The sequence below is a fragment of the Micromesistius poutassou genome (assembly GCF_964030765.1).
Source record: "Micromesistius poutassou genome assembly, chromosome: 7".
NCBI classification, from domain to species: Eukaryota; Metazoa; Chordata; class Actinopteri; order Gadiformes; family Gadidae; genus Micromesistius; species Micromesistius poutassou.
Window position 1 is genome coordinate 16680443 of NC_140277.1, and position 21096 is coordinate 16701538.

Consider the following 21096-nt stretch of genomic DNA (forward strand, 5'->3'; position numbering starts at 1 on the left):
CCTTGTTCTCCCTACACGTGTCCAGTGATATCAGCATGAAGCAGGACAGAAGGACCGGCAGGCCTCTGGAGGCTGTTTGGAAACACAATGCAGTACAGATCCTCAGGGCTGCTGAGAACATCAACAGAGCAGACCAGAGCCTCAGACCCCCTCGGGGAACCCAGGGCAGACAGACAGACAGACTGACTGATCGAGAGAAAGACAGACTGACTGATGAGACAGACTGTGGTCCCAAATGACTCTGCTCTCTCTTCTGTCCACTTCCAGACAGGGAGGCAGAAGTCATCAACAAGCCCATTGTTTTCTCTCTGAACCTCTGTCACATAACAACAGGGCTCAGGGTTTTCTCAAGGGGAGATATCATGCAGACAACCTACCTGCTTGGTAGTCTTATCTTGGCATTCAATGAAATAGGGAGTTGATTTTTTTTTTTGCTGTGATTCCATGATAACTCATGTTATCATGGAATCACAGCAAAATTACTGATTCAGGATCAAACAGCCCTACTATTTTCTAGCAGAACTTTGTTTACCGAGATTTCAGCTTGTTTGCCATCAGAAATTGGTTACTGATCTAAAGTCTGATTTGTGAGACTACAAAAAATACCTACAACCCCATAACACTACAATCACATCACGTGTGGTGTACAAGAACAGCGTGGCTGCCGTGATGTGTGGCTAAAAGTGTGCAACAAAAGCGTTGTGTGCACACATATTCACACATACATGTCAACAACACGCAGAGAGAAAAGACCATATGGTGCTGAAAGGCCTCCAGAGGCATCACATGATCACACACAGACATGCTAACTCTTTAGACAGAACAAAAACCCTCCTTTCTCTGCTAGGCTGTTGTTTACCAAACGGCCCAGCCCCGGGAGTTAAGATACGGGCCCACCCCATGCTCAATGACCTCATGATTCCAGTGACCTACAGACCTACATATTGCACCAATGCTTTCAATCAGTCTTAGCTAATGTCAAGCATATTCCTAGTGTGATGCATTACATTAAACCATAGCAGAAGTAAAAGGTCCATGATTATTGGAAGAAAGAAGGGGAGGAGATGGAAGAAAAACACAGATCATGTGACCCACTCTGCTGTCTGCTACCCTGGAAATCCTGAGTTCTCGTGAGAGCACAATTTAAATTTGCTCAGCGAGTCACTCTGGGAACAAGCAATATACTCACTCCCCGATTCCCCTGGCCCAGAACATTAACCAATCACATCGGTGTATCTGATAGAGGGCCAAAAGCATTGCTGTTTTACCTCTGTTTTATCGTAGTGTTATCGAATTGCATGCAGTGATATTTTCAAATGCATGCTTGGTGCCGCCCCTCGAGTTGGGCCATTTTCATGACTCGTTGCCAGACCCTACAGCTTTCTAGATGTGGGTCTGGATTTCCAGGCTAGCTGTCTGCCTCATTGGCTGCCGAAAAAGTTGCAGAAGATATACAGTCAAATTAGGTGGTGGGGAAGATCCTTCTCTTTAAATAGAAAGATTTAAAATTAACATACAATGACCGTGACTCATGCTCCTAATAATCCTAACAGCCAACCCCAGAAAGAGTTCTTCGGCATCCAACATCCACCTGTCCAAACGATAATATCTAGTCTCAATATTAGAATGAGCACTTGCATGTTGAAATCCATAATGACACTAGCCCATGCCAAGAGAAGTATGTGCTTTCACATGAAGACAGTGATAGATATGGTATTCCTGGATGTATTTTGCGCATAGAGGATGTGTATTGAAAAATAAACCCTTGGAAAATACTATGAGGTAGACGGATGATGTGTTACACCCAGGAAAACAGATGTGAGGGTTATTGGTGGTGTTATTGTTTGACATCCACTGTGTGCGCGCCGGGGCGTGCAGCGAAGCGGTTCACAGACAGACCCACGATGTTCCATAACAAGTGGAAAGTGTTCAAATCTATATTGAAATATAGTGAAATCACTCTGTCACTCTCACTTTAGAGTGTGAAGTGATACACATGCTTTTAATGTCTCAGCTCTGCTGCCAGTGAAGTCAGAGAGCCACTACTCTGTCTATTTTTAACTACCAACTCCCTGCCACAACAACACTGGCCCGCATAGAATAAAATAAAATAGAATAGACTAGGATATAATAGAATTCAGCAACAGAATATAGAATATAGTAGAGTAGAATACAACAGAATACACATTTGGTCACAAATAGCAGGGCCTGAGCAGCAAGTAAGGTCACTTCCTAAACTTCCTATGACACAATGGCCAACAGTCGGGCCGGACAGCCTGCGGTCCACACCAACCAGCAGACCAGAGAGCTACTTAAGCACACATCCCTTTTCATATACCTGGCATACCATGGCATTAATGGCAAATAGTACCATGAAGAAGGAAATGTATATAACAGATTGACAGACAGACGTGTGATATTAGTTTCAAATCTTAAATCTTAAAGCATGTCTCCATTGTTGCAGAAGTACTTGTCTGCTAGTACTTAGATTATACTGAAAGAGCTTTGCAAATGCAATGCAAGAGAAAAAGATTACCCTAAAGATGAGGGTATGAGCTGAGTGACGGTTGTCTGCCTGCTAGCTAGCACAGCTTCTACACCCCAATGTGTTATAGGCCTACACCTATGGTTATAACTGTTACCAACTCTACCATTGGTTACCTTTAAGACAACAGTTATATTTTCAGTGTGTGAAGTTAGGAAGGGTACACCAAGATGAGAAATATTCTCCATGGTATTTATAAATCGCATGTTTATAAGGTGTGACTTACTGACAATTACTGACATGTATACTATTATTAATGACTTATATCTAATATGAACTTCCGTTAAAACAATTATTTAGGCAATAATAATGCAATTAACGATAAACAAGCTGAACCAAACTGGAAGATGCCATGTATTTGACAGGCTAGTTAGGCTACTCTTATGCATTAATGATATGCTAGAGTCGAAATGATAAGCGTCTAAGAAAAACCTTTGTTCGTGACCAGTTGTAATGCACGCTTAATAATCCACCTGGCTTTCACCAACATGCTTGATCCGTTTTGAAAGTTGTAAAATGTGCTAAGCTGATGATAGCAGAATACAACCCAAAACAAAGAGCGGATGGGGGGCACGCTACAGAGAAAACAAAGACCACTCAAACACACACGGGGCTCTGACATCGAGTCCACAGCGGATCGCGATTCAGGATGAGGGAAACATTCTGGGTTAACCTTCACAAACAACATCCGAATATGTGTGCAACCACATGCGTTAACATGTTTAAGGTTTCAAACGAGATCGCCCGCACACCGCGTCCCCTGACCGGCATCCGTGCACAGCATCACGCCTCCTGCAGCCACAATGTGGACCACTAGACCGGCTCCATGCGCACCATGTTACGATGAAGGACGGCAGGGACGACCAGTAACCGAGGACAATACGCAAAGTCAACCATTTGAAGGGAGAAGTCCCCGTTCACAAAGATGATGGGCTAGTCATGCCGCACACGACCAAGTGTGCGGCAGCAGCCTCTGAGCGGGGCAGCCAGATGGGTGGCAGACAGTGGAGTCTATCTCCTATTTGCATTGATACTAAATTGACCAAAATCACAAATCGTATGCATTCCGCGTATAATGGGTGAAATAAAATATTATGGGCAGGCCCGTGATAATGGAGGGGCCATGCATGTATCATCTCAACATTTAACACATTTAATGGGCGGAGAGCAGGAACACGTCCCCAATAAGGCGGGTGTGAAGTTATCCCCGTGGTAAACACTGTAATAACCGCACCATTAGACGAGGCCCGGGCGGGTTTTTACGTGGGTTATTTATTTAAGACAGCATACGACTTAGCTCACCCGTTTCCTCCTCGGTCCCTTGTTATGGAGGCTCTTAAAGCGGTCCTCTCTGCTCCTCTGTCCTGTCCCCTCTGCTCCTCTGTCCTGTCCTCTCTGCTCCTCTGTCCTGTCCCCTCTGCTCCTCTGTCCTGTCCTCTCTGCTCCTCTGTCCTGTCCTCTGCTCCTCTCTCCTCTCCTCGGTCCCTTGTTATGGAGGCTCTTAAAGCGCTCCTCACCGCTCCTCTGTCTTTTCCTCCAGCCTGTATCCAATGGCCGTGCGCGCGCGCGCCGCTGTGCCCGGCCCAGTGAGCCCCGTGCGTGCGTCAGTCAGCTCGCGCTTTGCCTGCCCGGTTGCTCAGCAATAACGTCGCGTCTCGCGGTAGCGGTCTGGAGACTGCCCCCCCTCCTCCCCCCTCCTCCTCCTCCTCCTCCTCCTCCTGCGCCTGCGTCAACACTTCCAGCCTCACCGGAAGTAGGGAGCCGACCGAGGCGCGCGGGCTTCCTGGACCAACGGTCACGTTCCGGGGTGTCGCGGGCTGCTGCTGCCTGTTGTTGTTGTTGTTGTTGTTGTTGTTGTTGTTGTTGTTGTTGTTGTTGTTATTTAATTTGAATTAAAAAATGGTTTTATCATTGACGTTATACAAATTGAATGAACTTGAACTTAAAACACAATTCAGAGTATGTTGAAATATACATCATGTATGTTTTTATCCACTCGTCTGTCTATAATAATTGCCATGTGCACATTGCAGCAGTAAACTAATCTCGCTTCGTTTTGGTTCGTTGAACGTTTGGACCAGACCACTTCGATAAAGAGAGCACTCTTTACTACTACACCACATTTGTGAACTATGTAGAAACAGACACATTTGACGTATTTACAACACAATTATTTGAAATTCTTAATTAGTTCATTCCTGTTTTGTCCGACAGAATGAAAGGCATTCCGTCAGCGAGGAGGCGCTCGTTATTTTGTTAAAAAGGAAAACAGATGGGCGGGGTTCCAGTATTTCACTCATATCCTCCTGTGTAGAAGTGCTCCGCCCGCAGTAGACACGGCGGAGTATAAACCAGGCGCTCCCCTCGAGGAGAGGCGTGGTGGCCGGAGGCCGGGGGCGGGGCTTCCTCCTGCCCGTCCGACACACACCAGCCAACATGGACGACCCGCGGGACGTTCAAATCTTCAGAAGAAATACAACTACTAGGTCTTCAGTGTCCTCCTGTTCGGCTTTTGCTATGGAGACCAAGAGGAAGAAAATACGACAGAGCACATTCTTTCAGCAGAACGAGGTAGGCGATCGTTAGTAGCAGGTGTGTGTTGTCTCGGCTGTCAACACGGGTTATCGATGTGATCTGATGGTGCAAAGCCAATCATGGAACTGCCCTGGAGGCTGTTCAATGTGACCGTCCCAACTGCATGGTTATTTTGGTATCATTCATTTAAATAACACATATTAACAGTGAACTGTTGGATGGCCCAGATCGTTATTAAACCAACAAGTGAACCCCGCCCTCTCTCATGTCCATTCAGCCCATGGACAATACCGAGCCACCCGATAGGGGAGGGACCTTCGGCTATGTTCCTGCATTCATCCAACATCTAAAGGCATTGAAACCTGGACCTTCTGTTTGCAATTTGAACGATTGAATAACATTTGAAATGTGTACATACATGAGTTTCTCGCTCGTTCAACTAAGGTTATTTCATGGAAAAAGGATGAAAAAAATGTCCAAGTCTTCTGAATAACACTATTAGTGTTAACAGATAGTAGAGGATTCATTTGTTGTAGCTACAGACGAAGAATATCTAAGAAACAGCAGCAAATGAACGTGTACATGGACACAGTTTATTATATGGCTCTGGTTCGCTTATGTAGCCTGCATTACAATAGGACGGATGATGTCCACAGGTTCTCATCGTCCAACATGTGTTCTTGTCTTCTTGTCTTTTCTTTCCATCTATACTATTTCTAGGCCGTTTGTATATATCTCCCTCACGGTTAATATTCGAACAACACTTTCTAAATCACACAATCTTTCACTCATCATTTAAATTCATCGACCTGTCGACCCGTCAAACAGATCCGATAGCATTGTTGAACTCTGTGTTTTGATGTTATGCGGTAGGACTCCAACATCCAGGGCAAGCTGGACTTTGAGCTGCGGATGCGTGACGGGGCCTACAAGCTGTTGCTGGCCTGCAGCAAGAGGGAGCAGGTCCTCAATGCCTCCAAGAGCCTGCTGACCTCCAACGCCCGCGTCCGCGCCTACCTCGCTCAGCTGCAGAAGAAGAAGGAGGAGGAGGAGGAGGAGGAGGAGGAGGAGGGCCTGATGGGAGCCACCAGGAGGTTGGTTAGGAGGGGAACCCGGTCTCTAGGCCAGGTCCGGCCAGCCCTAACCCCCTGCTTCTTAAGGACATGTATCTGAACCAACTGTACGCATAGGATATAGTAGTAGTTGAATTATAATAGACCTAAAAATAGAAATGGGATGGCATGGAATTTCGGAAACTGCAAAATATTCAGATTTTCTGTGGCTGATGCTAGTATACAGTTTAGTATCTGACAATCCGTATTGTAAGAGCAATTCGACAAAACATAAAATCAATCAAACAAAGGAAAGTTCAAATCGAAAACAAGATTATCTAAACTCTAAAGAACTGAAACTAATATTTGAGATGCCGGTTTGGATGTGATGGGAATGTTTTGATTGACAACCTTGTCTGCAACTGGCTAAAAGTGAATCCTTTCTTTCAGTCTTGCAGATCCAATGTCAGATAACCGTGTGCCCTGTGCTGGGAAGGTGGCTATCGCTGGTAAGAATTATTACGATGTGTCTCCAAGTGGTTATGTTATCTGTAAACAAAGCTTCAATAACAATTATTCTCTGCCTCAGATACAATAGACACATTTCAGTTCACACTTTGCTTCACCTTTCAGGGCTGCGTATTCCGTTGATGTGGAAAGATTCAGACCACTTCAATAACAGAGGAAGTAGGTGTTGGTTTTATTTTTTTGGTCCTATAGAAATTGAGCTGGCTTTGGGTTTCCTCAGCGAACAGAGATGTGGTTGTGTTATGGACGGGATCCCTTGTGTCCCCCAGGCTCTCGCCGGGTGGCTGTGTTCTGTGTGATGCAGATCGGTTTCGAGGTGTTCGACACGGAGATGGTGGTGGTCGACCGGTCGGCCACGGACGTCTGCTTCGAGGGAGTCACCGTCTTGTCAGTGTCTTTAGCACTTACTCTATAATATATTAATTAGGATCCAACTTAATACAAGATTCATATTTCTATTCCAGCTAGAAGGCACAATAGGCACTTTTGTTGTTGATGAAGATATGTTGTAGACTTTAATTGCAGGTGTTTTAGAAATATTGCTTTATACCTCTATGCATTCTTGAGTGTGTCTACTTTCGGATTTGTAGCATAATTTAATCAATGGAAAAACCATGCCATTATATATTTTTTAGATACTGTATTTTTTGTAATTGCAGTTATATTACCTTTCAGCAACGAGGCAGTACCCCAGTTTGAACTGAAGGTGGAGCTGTGGAGCTGCGCGGTGGAGGACGACAACACAACTCTCGCAAACACGCCAAAGAAACTGGCCAAGAAGCTGCGCAACTCGATGGGAAAGGCTTCTGGGAAAAAATTCTGCCCTCTCCTGGACAGTTCTGACCCTGGCAGCTTCCTACATTCGCATCCAATACCCCCGTAGGTGGAATACCTGCTCCTAATAACAACATCTGACAAATGGGGTCTCAGATGAGTGGTTATTGTTTAATACAGACATTGCTCTTGACAGTACTAATCCATCCTGTGTGTGTGTGTGTGTGTGTGTGTGTGTGTGTGTGTGTGTGTGTGTGTGTGTGTGTGTGTGTGTGTGTGTGTGTGTGTGTGTGTGTGTGTGTGTGTGTGTGTGTGTGTGTGTGTGCGCGCGCCTCTCAGTGGGACTAAGTACAGCCTGCTGGCCTACACCACCTTGTGTCTGTCTGAGGCCGAGGGCAGCTTTCAGTCCCACTCGCTGGTGGTGCTGCAGGACGGTGAGGAGCAAAGCATGAAATCACCATAACACTGAACACAACCAACACTATCTCTGGAGCGACTGCTGCTTTGGCACAGATGTTTCAATAAATAATTCAATATTGACTAGAATATTTAAATGATTAAAAGCAGGAGTCGTACCCAAGATGCTGGATCCATTGTAGTTTTTCGCATATTTTATGTTTGATAACTTATTTATTATCCGTCTGCTAGTGATATCAACGGTGTGTTGTAACTTTTCATAATAGTTACTGTAATTTCATTCCCTTGAATGCTTACTGTTACTTGACAAATAATTAGTATATAGTGATGTCATTTTGCTAAAGATATACCACCCACATTCACAGCTGATTGGTCCTCGTGGCTGCCACTCTATGGGAACCTCTGCTGTCGATTGGTTGCTCAGCCTCACTGTATGACACAGGCCACTATGAGTGGATACCTCAACCAACGGGTAAGATGATGACTTCATTCACGCATCGCAAGAGGGTTGCGGACCCTCCTTGCGTCCACTGAAAGGGCCTGGCGTGCCCCTCCCAAAAATTGTAACCTTCCGTCGAGGCGACGCAGCAGCAAGGGCTGTGATTGGTCCGCTCACTAACACCCGGCACAGAACCAACACAGGTTCACGACGAGTGCGTCGAAGCGTCTGCGTGGTCGTTGCGTTGCGCGAACGTGGAACCATAATCAGTCCTTAACGGCTTTAGCACACCCAAAATCTGTCAATAGCTATAAAAAAAACGAACTAACCTGTAAACAAACAACATATTTATGAAATTAAAGTGGCCCATGATTATATTTTCAATATGTTCTGAAATAACCTTTTGTTTTGGTCATGCCTAATGAAAAATGTATAAGTGATTATCTTTAGGTATGTAATGGTGGTTGGTCTAAGATTTAGCATACTTGAATTAATTCATTTGAACTAAAACAATACAAAGACAATGTTGTTAAATGAAACAAAATGGTGCATTGGAGCCATTCTGATGTTAACGTGTTGTTGATGGGGTTCTTGCAGCAGAGCGTGGAGGGGATGGTGCGCTGCTGCAGCATGTACTGTGTGCTCAGCGCCGGCTCTCTCCACTGCTACTTCACCCCGGAGGAAATCACCGCCAAAGTAGCGCCTTCCCAGCAAATAGCTGTCAATAAGGTGGGTGGTGAAGTCTTTCACCAGGAGCCTCTTATCTCTATCTGTTTTCATTGAAGTTTCCCGACTGAATTCACATTTTTCCATTTTCCAATATATGTAATCACCTGAACGTTATAAGAATGCCTTTTTTTATTATCATCATATTATCCGTTGTATTTAATTAAAACCTTAATTAAACCCTCAAACTAAGATACCCTTCAATAGCGGTAACACCAGAGAACCATTACACAGCTTCTCATTTAGACATGGGTTTTTTATCTCCTCTATTGTGTTAGTTAATTTGGGTTTGGTTTCTGAAATTAGTATTGCCCCCTTTAGATCTCATCAAAGCGCTTATAATGTAATAGGGGAACGACAAAACTCATTTCAAGTTGTTATTGTTATCGGTAATAGTTTACAAACTTGGACGCCGCCAAAACACATTTTCATAAACAATGATCCGTTTATGAACCACAATAATAAAACATCAGCCGTGTGTTGAAAGGCGTTTTCTCATCGAGTGTCCCGCTACGTTATCACGAACACAGAGCACGCGCATCCGCGTGACGGAGAAGGACTCGTCGGGTCGGAGGTCCAACAGTCTGACCGTCGTCAACCCCTCGCCGGGGGGCGACGAGTCGGTCCTCTTCACCACGGAGGGCCGGGAGGAGCTGGAGGACTGGGTCGACGCCTTCCACCAACACTTCTACGACCAGAGTGAGTCACTGGTCGGGGGCCGCACCCGGACGCCCGCTGTGACGGCGCTCAGGGCCGGTCCTGAGCAGCGGTCGTCTGCCTCGTTGTTTGTGTGTTCACTGAAAGATTACAGATTGGTAAATATTACTGCATGTCGATGTTATTACGACATGCAGTTATGCATGTCGTAATAACATGACACACTAGCACATGTACAAATGCAGGGGTGTGACTGCAGGATTTGTTCAGATTACGATGTCGGGCAAGATGCCAGGATGCCGGTCGTCCTAAAGCTGGTTTGACTTTTCCATTTGCCGTACGAGTGTATTCTATTATCATGACTCTGTAAACATGCGCCCCTCAGGCGCGGCACTAGTGCTGTTTAGCAGCAGATAAGTGAAGGGGGCGTCTGGCAGGGGTTCATTGCCCTGCAGAAGGTTCACGCTGTGCGTCTCTCTGTCCCGGGCGGTGTGCGGCGGCGCTGCGGAGCAGGCCAGTGGCTGCACTGTTGTGACCGGCTGATGGAGATGGAGGCGGAGACCGCGCCCAAACCAGCGCTCTTCCTCACCAAGCAGGCGGACTCTGTCTACAACGACCTCAGTGAGTGGGGAACCAGTGGCTCACTAAGCTCCACCAGTGACTGACTGACTGACTGACTGACTGACTGACAACATTGATGGCAGTTTATTGCCAAGTATTATCGTGTTGTGAAATGCTCTTAGAGCTGTTTTAATATCCTTGATTTAGTTCAACTGTAATGAAAGGATACGCTTCCCTGTGTTTTTGGCACAACGTTTCAAGGTGATCCTAATGAAGTAAATGTTCTGGATATGTATTTGGACTCTTTCCAGGTATAAACTCGCCCCGCAAGTTTGAGAGCGTCACAGACATCATCCACAGCCAGATCGAGAGGTCAGACGGCCGCTTTCTCATTGGTCAGGAGGAGGAGGAGGAAAGGGGAGCCCCTGATTGGTCGACCCTATTCGACGGGTCCCGCCCCGTGGTGGTTCAGAAGAACGTCATGTCCCCCGGCAAAAGCTCCACCCCCTTCACCAGCCCCGCCCCTGGCGCCGGCTCCGCCCCCAACAGCACCAAGAAGCGCCGGGCCCCTCCCCCTCCCTCGCCCTGCGACCCCTCCCCCGCCCGCCCGGCCCGCCCCCCCCTCCCCGCCTCCATCCGGCCCCCCCTCCCCGCCCGCCCCGCCCGCCCTCCCCCGTCGGCCCCCAGCAGCCAGAAGGAGAACGCCGCGGCGCAGCGCCCCGCCCCCAGGTCCAGGACGGGCCGGCCGTCGCTGGACGCCAAGTTCTCCGCCATCATCCAGCAGCTGCAGAGGAGCCACCCCGCGGGGGGGGCCCCCGCCGGGCCCCTGAGTCGGAAGAACGCCCCCCTGGGACACCTCGACGTGCAGCCCCGCGGCACCGGCCACCCCCGCGACGCCCGGGCCCCCGACGCCGGAGACGAGCCGCGGCCCGGGCCCCTGACGGGGGACCTCGGGCTGGGCCCCGGGTCGGCCCCCAGGAGCAAAGCCAGGAAGTCTTTCCGTGAGAAGATGAACCCCAAGGCCTGGTGAGGTGGACCAGCGGACCAGCGCCGGCCCCCTGGTCTGGTGAGGTGGACCAGCGGACCAGCGCCAGCCCCCTGGTCTGGTGAGGTGGACCAGCGGACCAGCGCCGGCCCCCTGGTCTGGTGAGGTGGACCAGTGGACCAGCGCCAGCCCCCTGGTCTGGTGAGGTGGACCAGCGGACCAGCGCCGGCCCCCTGGTCTGGTGAGGTGGACCAGCGGACCAGCGCCGGCCCCCTGGTCTGGTGAGGTGGACCAGTGGACCAGCGCCGGCCCCCTGGTCTGGTGAGGTGGACCAGCGGACCAGCGCCGGCCCCCTGGTCTGGTGAGGTGGACCAGCGGACCAGCGCCGGCCCCCTGGTCTGGTGAGGTGGACCAGCGGACCAGCGCCGGCCCCCTGGTCTGGTGAGGTGGACCAGTGGACCAGCGCCCGCCCTGGTCTGGTGCTCTCCTGTTTATGTAGCTAGCACTCTATCATAATTATAATCGTTATAATTATAATTACAGTGGGTTATTATAATCCATTATGCTGCACAGTTACCTACTGTGTGCATTAAATTACAATTTTGATTATTTTATTGTAATTGACTGATACACATTTCCTGTTATGGCTTTTTAATCACATCTTTAACCAGACTAAAAATAACTAACTAGAGAAACTAGATTGGTTGGACTAAAAATCGATTAAAATAAACCAATATAGGCAGAGGCCTTCATTGCACACGGTCGGAGGGCTCGTACGCCAGTAAGCACATTTTCCACATCAATCGTCTCCCACACAAATGGAGATGATTAATGTGTCTCATCTCTGCCTCTTGGCACCTCGCTGTAGTGCAGCGTTTCCATTCAAATCTGTCTATTAATGGATCATTTGCTTTGAAACACTAACGTAACTGTGACTATGTCATTACCTCTGCAAATGTGTATTTGTTGCAAATCTGTTATGTGAATCGTTGGCTGATTTTGTTCTTAGTTTTTTTTGTAATAATATTCTCGAGTTGTTGTTGTTGTTGTTGTTTTATAATGTTGACCATGAATTCCAATAACCTTAATGCAACACAAGGCATCTCTATTAGCCAGTATGATGAAAACATCTTGTAATATCTTGGAACATTTTGAACCACTCAATATTTCAACCACTTAACTCTCTGCTGCCTGTCATGGCAGATGGCCAGGAGCAGGGGATGTCCTGATTGGCTGAGAAAAGAGAAAAAAAGAAAAGCCTAAACGGAGTAAAATATTAAAACCACCTGCTCCTAATCTTGGAAAAAGGAAGACAGAAGAGAAGCCCATTTTGAAATCCTCCATGATTGAATCGTTGTGTTTTGGCTTCTTTGAAACTACTAAAATACTGAACGCACAAAATGGTTGCAGCTCGATCTAATAACATTAAGGTTTGATTGTTTGTTTTCTTGATCGTATTTTGTAGATTGTTCTCCATGTTGTAAACACTGACTTTACACAATGGTATAATCAAAATCTATTTTAGAAGACTGTATATGGAGGCTACACACCCCAGTGTCAGATATCATTATTGGATGGTGATAAGTACTCCCTTTAACTCCTGTGTTTATAAGTAGATCATAAAGTCGGGGTAATTGCTCGGGTGCCCTTCTCAAGCAGCTGGATGCATTTGTTTTCATGACCATAGGCATAATAGTTGTAATGCGCTTCTTTTTAACCATCTTTTCTAATATCGTCATTGTGGGCATTTCAAAAGATGGACTGTAATGTTTTGCTGCAATATCAATAAATGCAGCTTTTTATAGTGGAGAGAGAGAGAGACCCTCGTTGAATATTTCTTCCAGTTAATTTAGGATGTACTCCATGTTTTTGCACTTTTAATTAGGCCTGGTGCCTCTTGATGCATTGCAGTGCTCAGGGCTCAATTTCCCAGATAATACGCATGAAGAGAGATTACTGAGTAGTCCTTTTTTTCCTTTCAAAATGAAATTCCTCAATATATTAAGTACATCATCTATTGAGGCAACAACAGCCTTCTCTATTCTACCGTCTCCATCCTTAACCGCATCAAGTAATTATAGATCGACATCAGAAAGTCCTAGCAGCCATGGAGGTAGAGCGTACAACCATGAGGCTGTATTTGTTTTCCTAACACTCCATGGCTAAAGCCTCCTTCCCTCACACCCATCCACCCAGAGCTTTCTAAGAATACCGTGTCAGATGTATTCGCCCTCACCCTATATTAGCATTCAGTGAATTGCTGCTAGTGTGCCCTTAAACAAATGTCAGGCCTAGTTAATCCAGAGAGTCGAGTGTGGGACTCAACCTATGAACAAGTCGGAGCTTTGTCCTTGGAGCGTCCACCCCACTGCCAATACAACATTCTTAAATCACATTTCAGCATCAATCACCCCCAGTTAACGATCATGCTAAGCAGGCTCACAGCCCAACATGAGAGCTGCTCACGGGCCTGAGCTGTGAGGCCCTGCCCAGGGTTGAGATGTCCATGTGCGCCGTCATGAGATTTAAATGGAGATTTATGTCTGCTTGAACCCCTCTCTTGCCACTTGCGGCTATATTTCTTTATCTTACCCTCCATTAAAATGTTATTATTGCAGATCTGTGAGTTGGAAGAGGAGGGCTGGCGAGTCTGGCCTTATTTTATGCTGAGTTTGTTTGCTGAATATCTTTTTCATGGGGCGGGTTTAAGGGAAGTGGAGGAGGGTAATAAAAGTCAGAGTACAGCTTTTATTGCTGCTCAGCGCGTTCACACACTCAGACCCGCACACATACCGCAATCGAGGTCCATGCGCCGGGAGATTTTTCTACTGCAGCAAATACTAGAGAGGGTTAGCTGGCCTTTTGCCCAGAAAGGGCCTGCTGTGAAGATTACAGCAGAGCAGATTCTCAGAGCCACATAATGGAATTACAATAATAAATCCCCATTCGCGCTGCGTTTGGTTAGGAACAAAGAAAGAACATTGAATAAACAATCTTAGTTTTTTTTTAACAAATAGTCGAAGACAAACACGCCAACAGTGAGGAATTTATCTCTCTGATTCAATCGGAGCGGAAGACAACATAATATCACCAACCCAGGAACCATAGATAGTAAAATATTTTAATTAAATATACAGGAGGTTGTATAATACAAAATGTTTCATTTATTCTCTTTTTTTCCTCTTGCCAGCTGGGTGATTGGTAAACAGATGGCCATCGTATCAAAAGAACAACACGTTTAGGATGAACGTCAATGAAACGGAGAGAGTGAAATAGAGCACAAACGAAAGATAGACATTATCTTATAGTTCTTCAAATGTAGTGTTGGTTTGAATCTAAACACGTTCACGTGTGACCTTGAAACTCAGCATACAAAGACACACAACTACATTGTGCGACCAACTTTTTATACTATCTTTGAGCTATTTACAGAGTATAGCAGTTTATATGAGAACAACCACGCAATTATATCTACAGTGCTATTTACACTGAACGTAAGACAAGAGCGAGTGTGTTGCCATGGTTCTGATCCCCGATGGAGGCTTTGTACAGGGGCGGCTCGCCGGCACGCAGTGGATGCTGGCTCAAGCCTACGCACGATAACGTACAGTATGATCCAGTACTTCATCAGAACTGTGTTTAAGCATTATCCGTAAAAACCTTGACACACAAATGGTAATAGTGTTATTTGTATCCCCCCCCCCCCCCACCCTAAACCCACCTCTTACTTTGAAACACTAGACATGTTAACGCTGTATTTGAGCTGTCCCAGATTTCCATTAACAGAAGTTATAGTGGCTGTAAAAGCCAAAACAGGTGTTGTCTCTTCACCTCTGGCTACACAGCGCAGGAGGAATTCTTTATGGAGCTCTGGTACCTTTTGATCATTGCCAGAAAAACACGCCGGCTACACCTCTCCAAAGTCACACAACACAAGGCTCGGGAAATGTCAAATATTTGTTAATCTTTTCAAGTATTCTTTGATGATTGATAGCCTAAGACAACTAACAGCCGTAAAAGCAAACAATTGCTAGTAAGAAAAACTGTTGATTTGAAAAGAAAGATTAATACTACTTTTCTCTTTCTCTTATGCCTGTTGTATATGTATGTGTGTGTGTGTGTGTGTGTGTGTGTGTGTGCGTGTGCGTGTGCGTGTGTGCGTGTGTGTGTGCGTGTGTGTGTGTGTGTGCATGCCCGTGCTGCTTTACAGTCAACACTGATAGTAAGAATGATACTCTTAAATTGCTACTCTTTAAGATGGACCTTAATTGTCGTGCTAACTCTAAAACTAAGATTGCGAAGGCACAGGTATACGCAAAGCAACAGAGTTCACTGCCAACATTCCTATTCAAATCAATATGGGAGCCTATTTGAAAACAGAAAACTAAAATAAAAAAATAAGTTGATTTGAGGTGAGCATTCCATAATGCTAGTAAGAAAGAACAAAACAAGTTGCTACAAGTCCACTAATTACAGAGAGCTCGGATCATTCTACTTCCAAACAATTTTTTAAATGATTGCAATGATAAAAAAAATAAAACATTAACTTGTGATTGGTCAATAGATTAAATAAAGTAACTATTCTGCGTTTCTAATTATTCTGACATAATTCCTTAATAAAAACCTGAATTGAGTTGAAGTTGAGTTTACAGTACATGCATGAATACTTAAGCACCTCAAACTGCTACCATGAGTCCAATATTGGTCTTTGCGCGGTTTGCAAAAGAGCAACATCAGCCCTGCCTTCAGAGAGAGACCAGAACATGTGCTGTAGCAAAAAAAACAAAAAAAACAGGCAACAATTTTCAGCGTGGAGACATGTAAACAAATGCAACCGCCACCCTATGGCTGAAGTGTGCCATTACACACAACAGCTGGATGGAAAGCACCCCTACATGTTAGAGGTGCAGGCTTTATCGAGCGCCCTGGTTCCTCTTTTGAATGTGTTTGTTTAGTATTTCAGCAATAAATGTATGCCATTCTCAGACACAGTAAACAAATGGCTTCTCCCGCCCCCCCCCCCCCCCCCCCTTCAGAGGTGGAGAGCGCCAACCTGACAGGCGGTGACTGAGGTTGACTGATTTGACTGATTTGTGAGCACATACACAATACACACCAGCGTTGTGCAAATAAAGGATACAACCATAACATTAGAAACAATAAAATACAGTGAGTGGTAATGAAATCATAACAGTGCAAAAGTAAATAATACATTGAATAAAAAGAAGTGGAATTTGAGTCAGTTTGAGCGGCGTTTCATTGTCAGTGTTTGCATTCCGACTTAAGACAAGCCTTCTCCCAGAGAACCAGAATAAACAACAGAAGAGTCTGAATGGATGAGTCACGTTACGGGCGGGAGGGACGGGGCGAGGAGAGGAGGAAGAGGAAGCAAAAAGAAAACATAGGACATTGTTTATTTCTTTTCTTACTCTCGAAGTGGTCTCTCTCCTCCCGGTTTGCTCCTCCCCCTCCTCCTCTCCCCCCTCCGCCCTGCCTGCGTCTCCCCCCCCTCCCCCCCCTCACAGTCTGGTGCTGGGATGCACCGAGGAGAGCTGTGGCGGGGGCAGCGTGGACAGAGGGTAGAGGTGGTGCAGCAGGTCCCCGTACAGCGCTGCGCCGCCCGGGTGCCGGTAGAAGTGGTGCGGGCTGGGCCCCGTGGCCAGCAGCTGCCGGTGGAACAGCATGGAGTGGAAGGCCATGGGGGGCACCAGCGGGGACACGGCCGTCTGGCTCTTCAGGTACTGCAGCCCCGGGTGGTGGTGGTGGTGGTGGTGGTGGTGCTGCTGCGGGTGGTGCTGCTGCTGCTGCTGCTGCTGCTGATGGTGCAGGCCGTCCTGGGGCCGCGCCGACACGTACATGCCCGGGTAGAGCGGCGAGGGGTAGGCGGTGGCCGGGTGGCCCTCGGGGAGGTGCTGGGTGTTGAGGTGCGCGGCAGCGTGCGCCGGCTCGGCGGGCTTCAGGTCCTCGGGGTCGCCCCGGCGCAGCGAGCCGGCCGGGTGCATGGGCGTCACCACGCGCACCTTCCTGTCCGGCGCGCCCTCGTTCTCCGCCTCGCCCAGGCTCCGCTTGCAGGGGGGCCGGCAGGGGCTGGCGTGGGGAGCGTCCGGCGAGGCCTTGCCCCCGCCGCCGCCGCCACCGCCACCGCCGCCCCCGCCGGGGAAGCCCGGGGGCGAGGGGTCCGGGGAGCCGCCCGGCGGTTTGGGAGACGAGACGCTCATGGGGGGGACCCGGCACGCCTTGGGGTGGGAGTCCAGCCCGCCCTGGTGCATGACGGGATACTGAAGGCCGCAGAAGGGCGGGGGTTTGGAGAAGGAGGACAGCCTCTGGGAGAGGGGCTTGGCGATGGTGAAGTCCCGGGGCTGGTCGTCGGCGTGGCGCCCGTCGCCGTGCTGAGTCTGAGTCCGGTCCCCGTAGTGCGACCGGAAGGCCAGGCCCTCGCACTCCAGGCCCACGCCACCCACGCCGCCGCCCGCGCCGCCGCCGCACACAAAGCCCTCGCGGCCCTCGCCGCCACTGCCGTCGCGGACGTAACGCCCCGCCCTCTTCTCGCCTTCGGAGAAGTCGGCCATCCGGTCGTGGCTCAGGCAGTTCTCCGTCTGGCGGTAGAGGCTGTGGAGGTGCGGCGACGAGTAGCAGTCGGCCGCGTAGCCGGGGTTGTGCGGCGCCGGCGCCGGCAGCGGCGCCAGCGCCAGCGGCCGCTTCTCCCCGGGCTTCTCCGCCCCGTTCTGGGCGGGGGGCTGGGGCAGGTAGGGCTGCCAGGGCGGGGGGGAGACCTGCGGCTGGAGGTGGTGGTTGGTCCGGCAGGCGTAGCTCCCCGACAGCTCCCCCAGAGGGTTCCTCTCGGCCGGGTCGCCGCCGCCGCCGCCACCCGCCGCCGCCGAGTGCGGGGGCTTGGAGCTCTGGGCGTGCTGGATGACCGAGGGCCTGAAGACGGTGGCCACCTCCGGGGGGACGTCGCTCACGCGGGGGGCGTGGGTGACGTCCCCCGGCCTCACGCCGCCCGCCTCCCCCCCGCCGGCGCCGGCCCCCCTCCTCTCCCGCTCGCGCTCGCTGGTGGGGAACGAGGGAGGGGGGAGAGGAGGGGGGGCCAGCGCCGGCGGCGGGGGCGGCGGCACCGAGGGCGGGCCGTAGGAGAAGGGGCTGGCGTTGTCGCACACCTGCGAGAGGAGCTTCTTCTTGGCCAGGGGGGACATCACGCCCTGGCCCGCGCTGCAGTAGGCCGTGAGCTGCGGGGGCGACAGGTGCAGCCCGTTCCTGGGCACCCCCCCGTAGTCTCTTTTCTCCGGCAGGCAGTCGGGGCCCGAGGCGTCCCCGGATTGTCTGTCCGCCGCCGGCTGCTTGAACATGGGTAGCACCTTGCCCACCCTGCCCCCGTGGCCCTCAGCCCCCCCGTCCCGCGTCGTCCCCCCCCTGGCCGCGGGCTCCGGCAGCCCGGCCAGGACGGCGCCTTTGCTGGGGTGGTCCCAGCGGTGGTGGTGGGCGGCGGCCGGGTACGGCGGGGAGTTGAGCGCGGGCCGGCCGGCCTCAGCGGGCCGCGGTTCGGAGGGGGGCTTCTCGTGGAGGAAGGCGGGCGGGGGGCTGGACGGTCTGCGCAGGGGGGGGGTGGCGCCGGCGTCGATGCCGCCGGCGGCAGAGCGGACGCCCCTGCACTCGCCGCTCTCCTTGAAGGACGGGGCGGCGCGGCGGGGGGCGGCCCCGCCGGCCGCCAGGGACTCCTCCTTCTTCAGGATGAAGTGTAGCTCCTCCTCCTCCATGGCGGCCGGGTCTTCTTTCAGAGGCCCCGCCTCCGGCCTGGCGCCCGCCGGCGTCGCGCCGCTCTCGTGGGGAGAACAACCGGCGTTAGGAGGAGACGACGGTGATGAGATAATGACAAAGCATGAAGAATGAAAAGAGATGTAAAGGAATGACAAAATCACTCCCCAAAAAAATACCCAGACTGCACAAAAAAAGATTCCCCTGGGGATGGAGGGCGGGGCGGCACTGACCTGTAACTTCTCCTTGCATTTCTCCGCCTCGCCCTCCTTCGCCCTCTTGTCCCGCCCCTGCTTGGGATTATGGGAGCCTTTGGACTTCTTGGCCCCGGAGCCCTTGGCCCTCGCCGCCGCTGCCGCCTTGTCCTGGCCGCCCTCCTGCTTCTTGGCTTTGACCAGGGGCAGTGGAGCGTCTGATTGGCCCTTCAAGTTCCTCTCGTAAGGCAGCAGGAGCCTGTTGAGGAGACAAGGAGGAGCTCAGAGCCTGCTCGGTGTTGATTTGTTTCACAGGAGGGCAAAGAGGGCGTGAAGGATAAGATCTCCTGTTTTAATAACAACAGGCACAGAAAGAAAGAATAACAATAAGCCCCCCTGCTCTGCTCGGAGTCAGACGCCTGTGATGTACGCAAATATGGAGGCTCGCCGCTATCCTCCTTAATACCCGTCGTACATTAGCTGCCTTTTTCTTTTTAATCTCACTGGTTTAGGGAAATCCACATTCAGGTGGATAGGTTATTGTGTGTGCGTATGTGTGTGTGTGTGTGTGTGTGTGTGTGTGTGTGTGTGTGTGTGTGTGTGTGTGTGTGTGTGTGTGTGTGTGCACCCTCAAGCATTGGAGGCAGGCTTCCTCCTCCGCATTCATACGAGTCAGAAAGCGAGCAGTCACATGACCAGAGGTCAGAGGGCGGCGGGGGGCGCGGCCCTGGTGGGGCTTGAAGCCTTCCTCAGATGTACTCTTGAATCCTGTGCATGAGTTCTGATCTAATCTTCCGATGTGATTAATCATGTCGGACCACAGAAACAGTTACAGTGAGACAGCTGGCGTCCCGGCCTTGTTTTGAACACGCTGCGCATTTGAAGTGACTGATTACTGCGGCGCTATGTTCTGACTTAATCAAAGCGGCGCTCGCTGACATTTTTATGGAAAAACCGCCGCTCTCGAGAGGTGAGCGAGGGCGGGGGGGTTTCACCGCACGTGGCATTTTATTTTTTTCTATGTTTCCGTCAGCCTTTCATATCAGATGTCGTAACTAATGGGAGTTTTATGATGTGAAAAGCAAGTTTTTTTTCTAAGCTATGAGAGTAAAACACTATAATTTTGAAAGTAATAGGGAAAGCTGTCGCCGGTCCAAACAGCAGATGGAAATAGTCACGGGCCGAGAAACTAAGAACATGGAGGAGAAAAACCAGCGGCTTTCAAGAAAACAAGAATAACATTTCAACGCTTAACACATTTCTCAAGATGAACGCCACAGCATGACTCTCTCAATCAGCGGCGATGGAATGAATACGGTTTTTCCTTTAAGTGCCCATTAAAGCTCTCTTTTGATTCCTTTTAAGGAACAAACACAATAAGACAAACAATGAATCACGGGTACTTTTGCCTTTTTCTTCACAAGGAAAAAAAGAGAAAAAGAAGAAAAAATCCTCACTGAGTTCAAGAGGCTCTGTGGGATTTTTCTGTTATTTTTTCCTCGGAACAAAAGTGCTGGCAGGCAAAGCGGTGAAACTACATTTCATACAGCTGCCCCGGCCCCCAGGCCTCGGGCCAAGAAAGGAAATGTACTATTAAATGTGACTTAAGTTATTGGAGAGAGGCAGAGCCCAGCCATAGTAAAAAGAGAAGGAAGGAATGAAAGAGAAAGGGGGGGGAGAGAGAGGGAACAACAGAGAGTGCATAACACAAACATTGAGGGAGGACAGAAAAAATGTTTGGCATAAAATAGAGGAATGAATTCTAAATCTGTCTGTAAGGCTGTAAGGCTGTATGTTACCGAAACGCTGCAGTATTATTATGTTTAAGAGTGACTATATAGAATATAGTGGCTGTATATATATATATATATATATATATATATATATATATACACAGCCACTATATTATATATATATATATATATATATAT

General features: G+C 49.3%; 3 protein-coding genes across 6 annotated transcripts in view; 1 reads left to right on the forward strand and 2 right to left on the reverse strand.

Annotated features, from left to right (window-relative positions):
- The window catches only part of cep170aa (centrosomal protein 170Aa), a 52625-nt gene extending 48468 nt beyond the window's left edge, over positions 1 to 4157 (reverse strand). For all 4 annotated transcript variants that reach the window (XM_084470540.1, XM_084470542.1, XM_084470539.1 and 1 more), the window contains exon 1: positions 3848 to 4157. The gene's annotated coding sequence lies outside the window, so the exon portion shown is untranslated. The remainder of the gene's footprint in view (positions 1 to 3847) is intronic.
- Positions 4158 to 4972: 815 nt separating this feature from the next.
- rtkn2 (rhotekin 2) lies at positions 4973 to 11264 on the forward strand (the record flags this gene model as incomplete). Its single annotated transcript, XM_084470562.1, has 12 exons — positions 4973 to 5116; positions 5954 to 6174; positions 6583 to 6641; positions 6766 to 6819; positions 6930 to 7047; positions 7336 to 7539; positions 7774 to 7868; positions 8217 to 8323; positions 8888 to 9019; positions 9547 to 9715; positions 10187 to 10294; positions 10546 to 11264. The coding sequence occupies exons 1-12, from the start codon at positions 4982 to 4984 to the stop codon at positions 11262 to 11264; spliced, it is 2121 nt and encodes a 706-aa protein (XP_084326688.1). The 5' UTR covers positions 4973 to 4981.
- A 5474-nt stretch (positions 11265 to 16738) lies between these two features.
- The window catches only part of arid5b (AT-rich interaction domain 5B), a gene marked incomplete at its 3' end in the record, with an annotated part of 55461 nt that continues 51103 nt past the window's right edge, over positions 16739 to 21096 (reverse strand). The window contains exons 9-12 of the mRNA XM_084470678.1: positions 19205 to 19424; positions 18312 to 19036; positions 17066 to 18269; positions 16739 to 16960 (exon numbers count right to left, since the gene is read on the reverse strand). Coding sequence (XP_084326804.1) covers positions 16739 to 16960; positions 17066 to 18269; positions 18312 to 19036; positions 19205 to 19424 — 2371 coding nt within the window. The remainder of the gene's footprint in view (positions 16961 to 17065; positions 18270 to 18311; positions 19037 to 19204; positions 19425 to 21096) is intronic.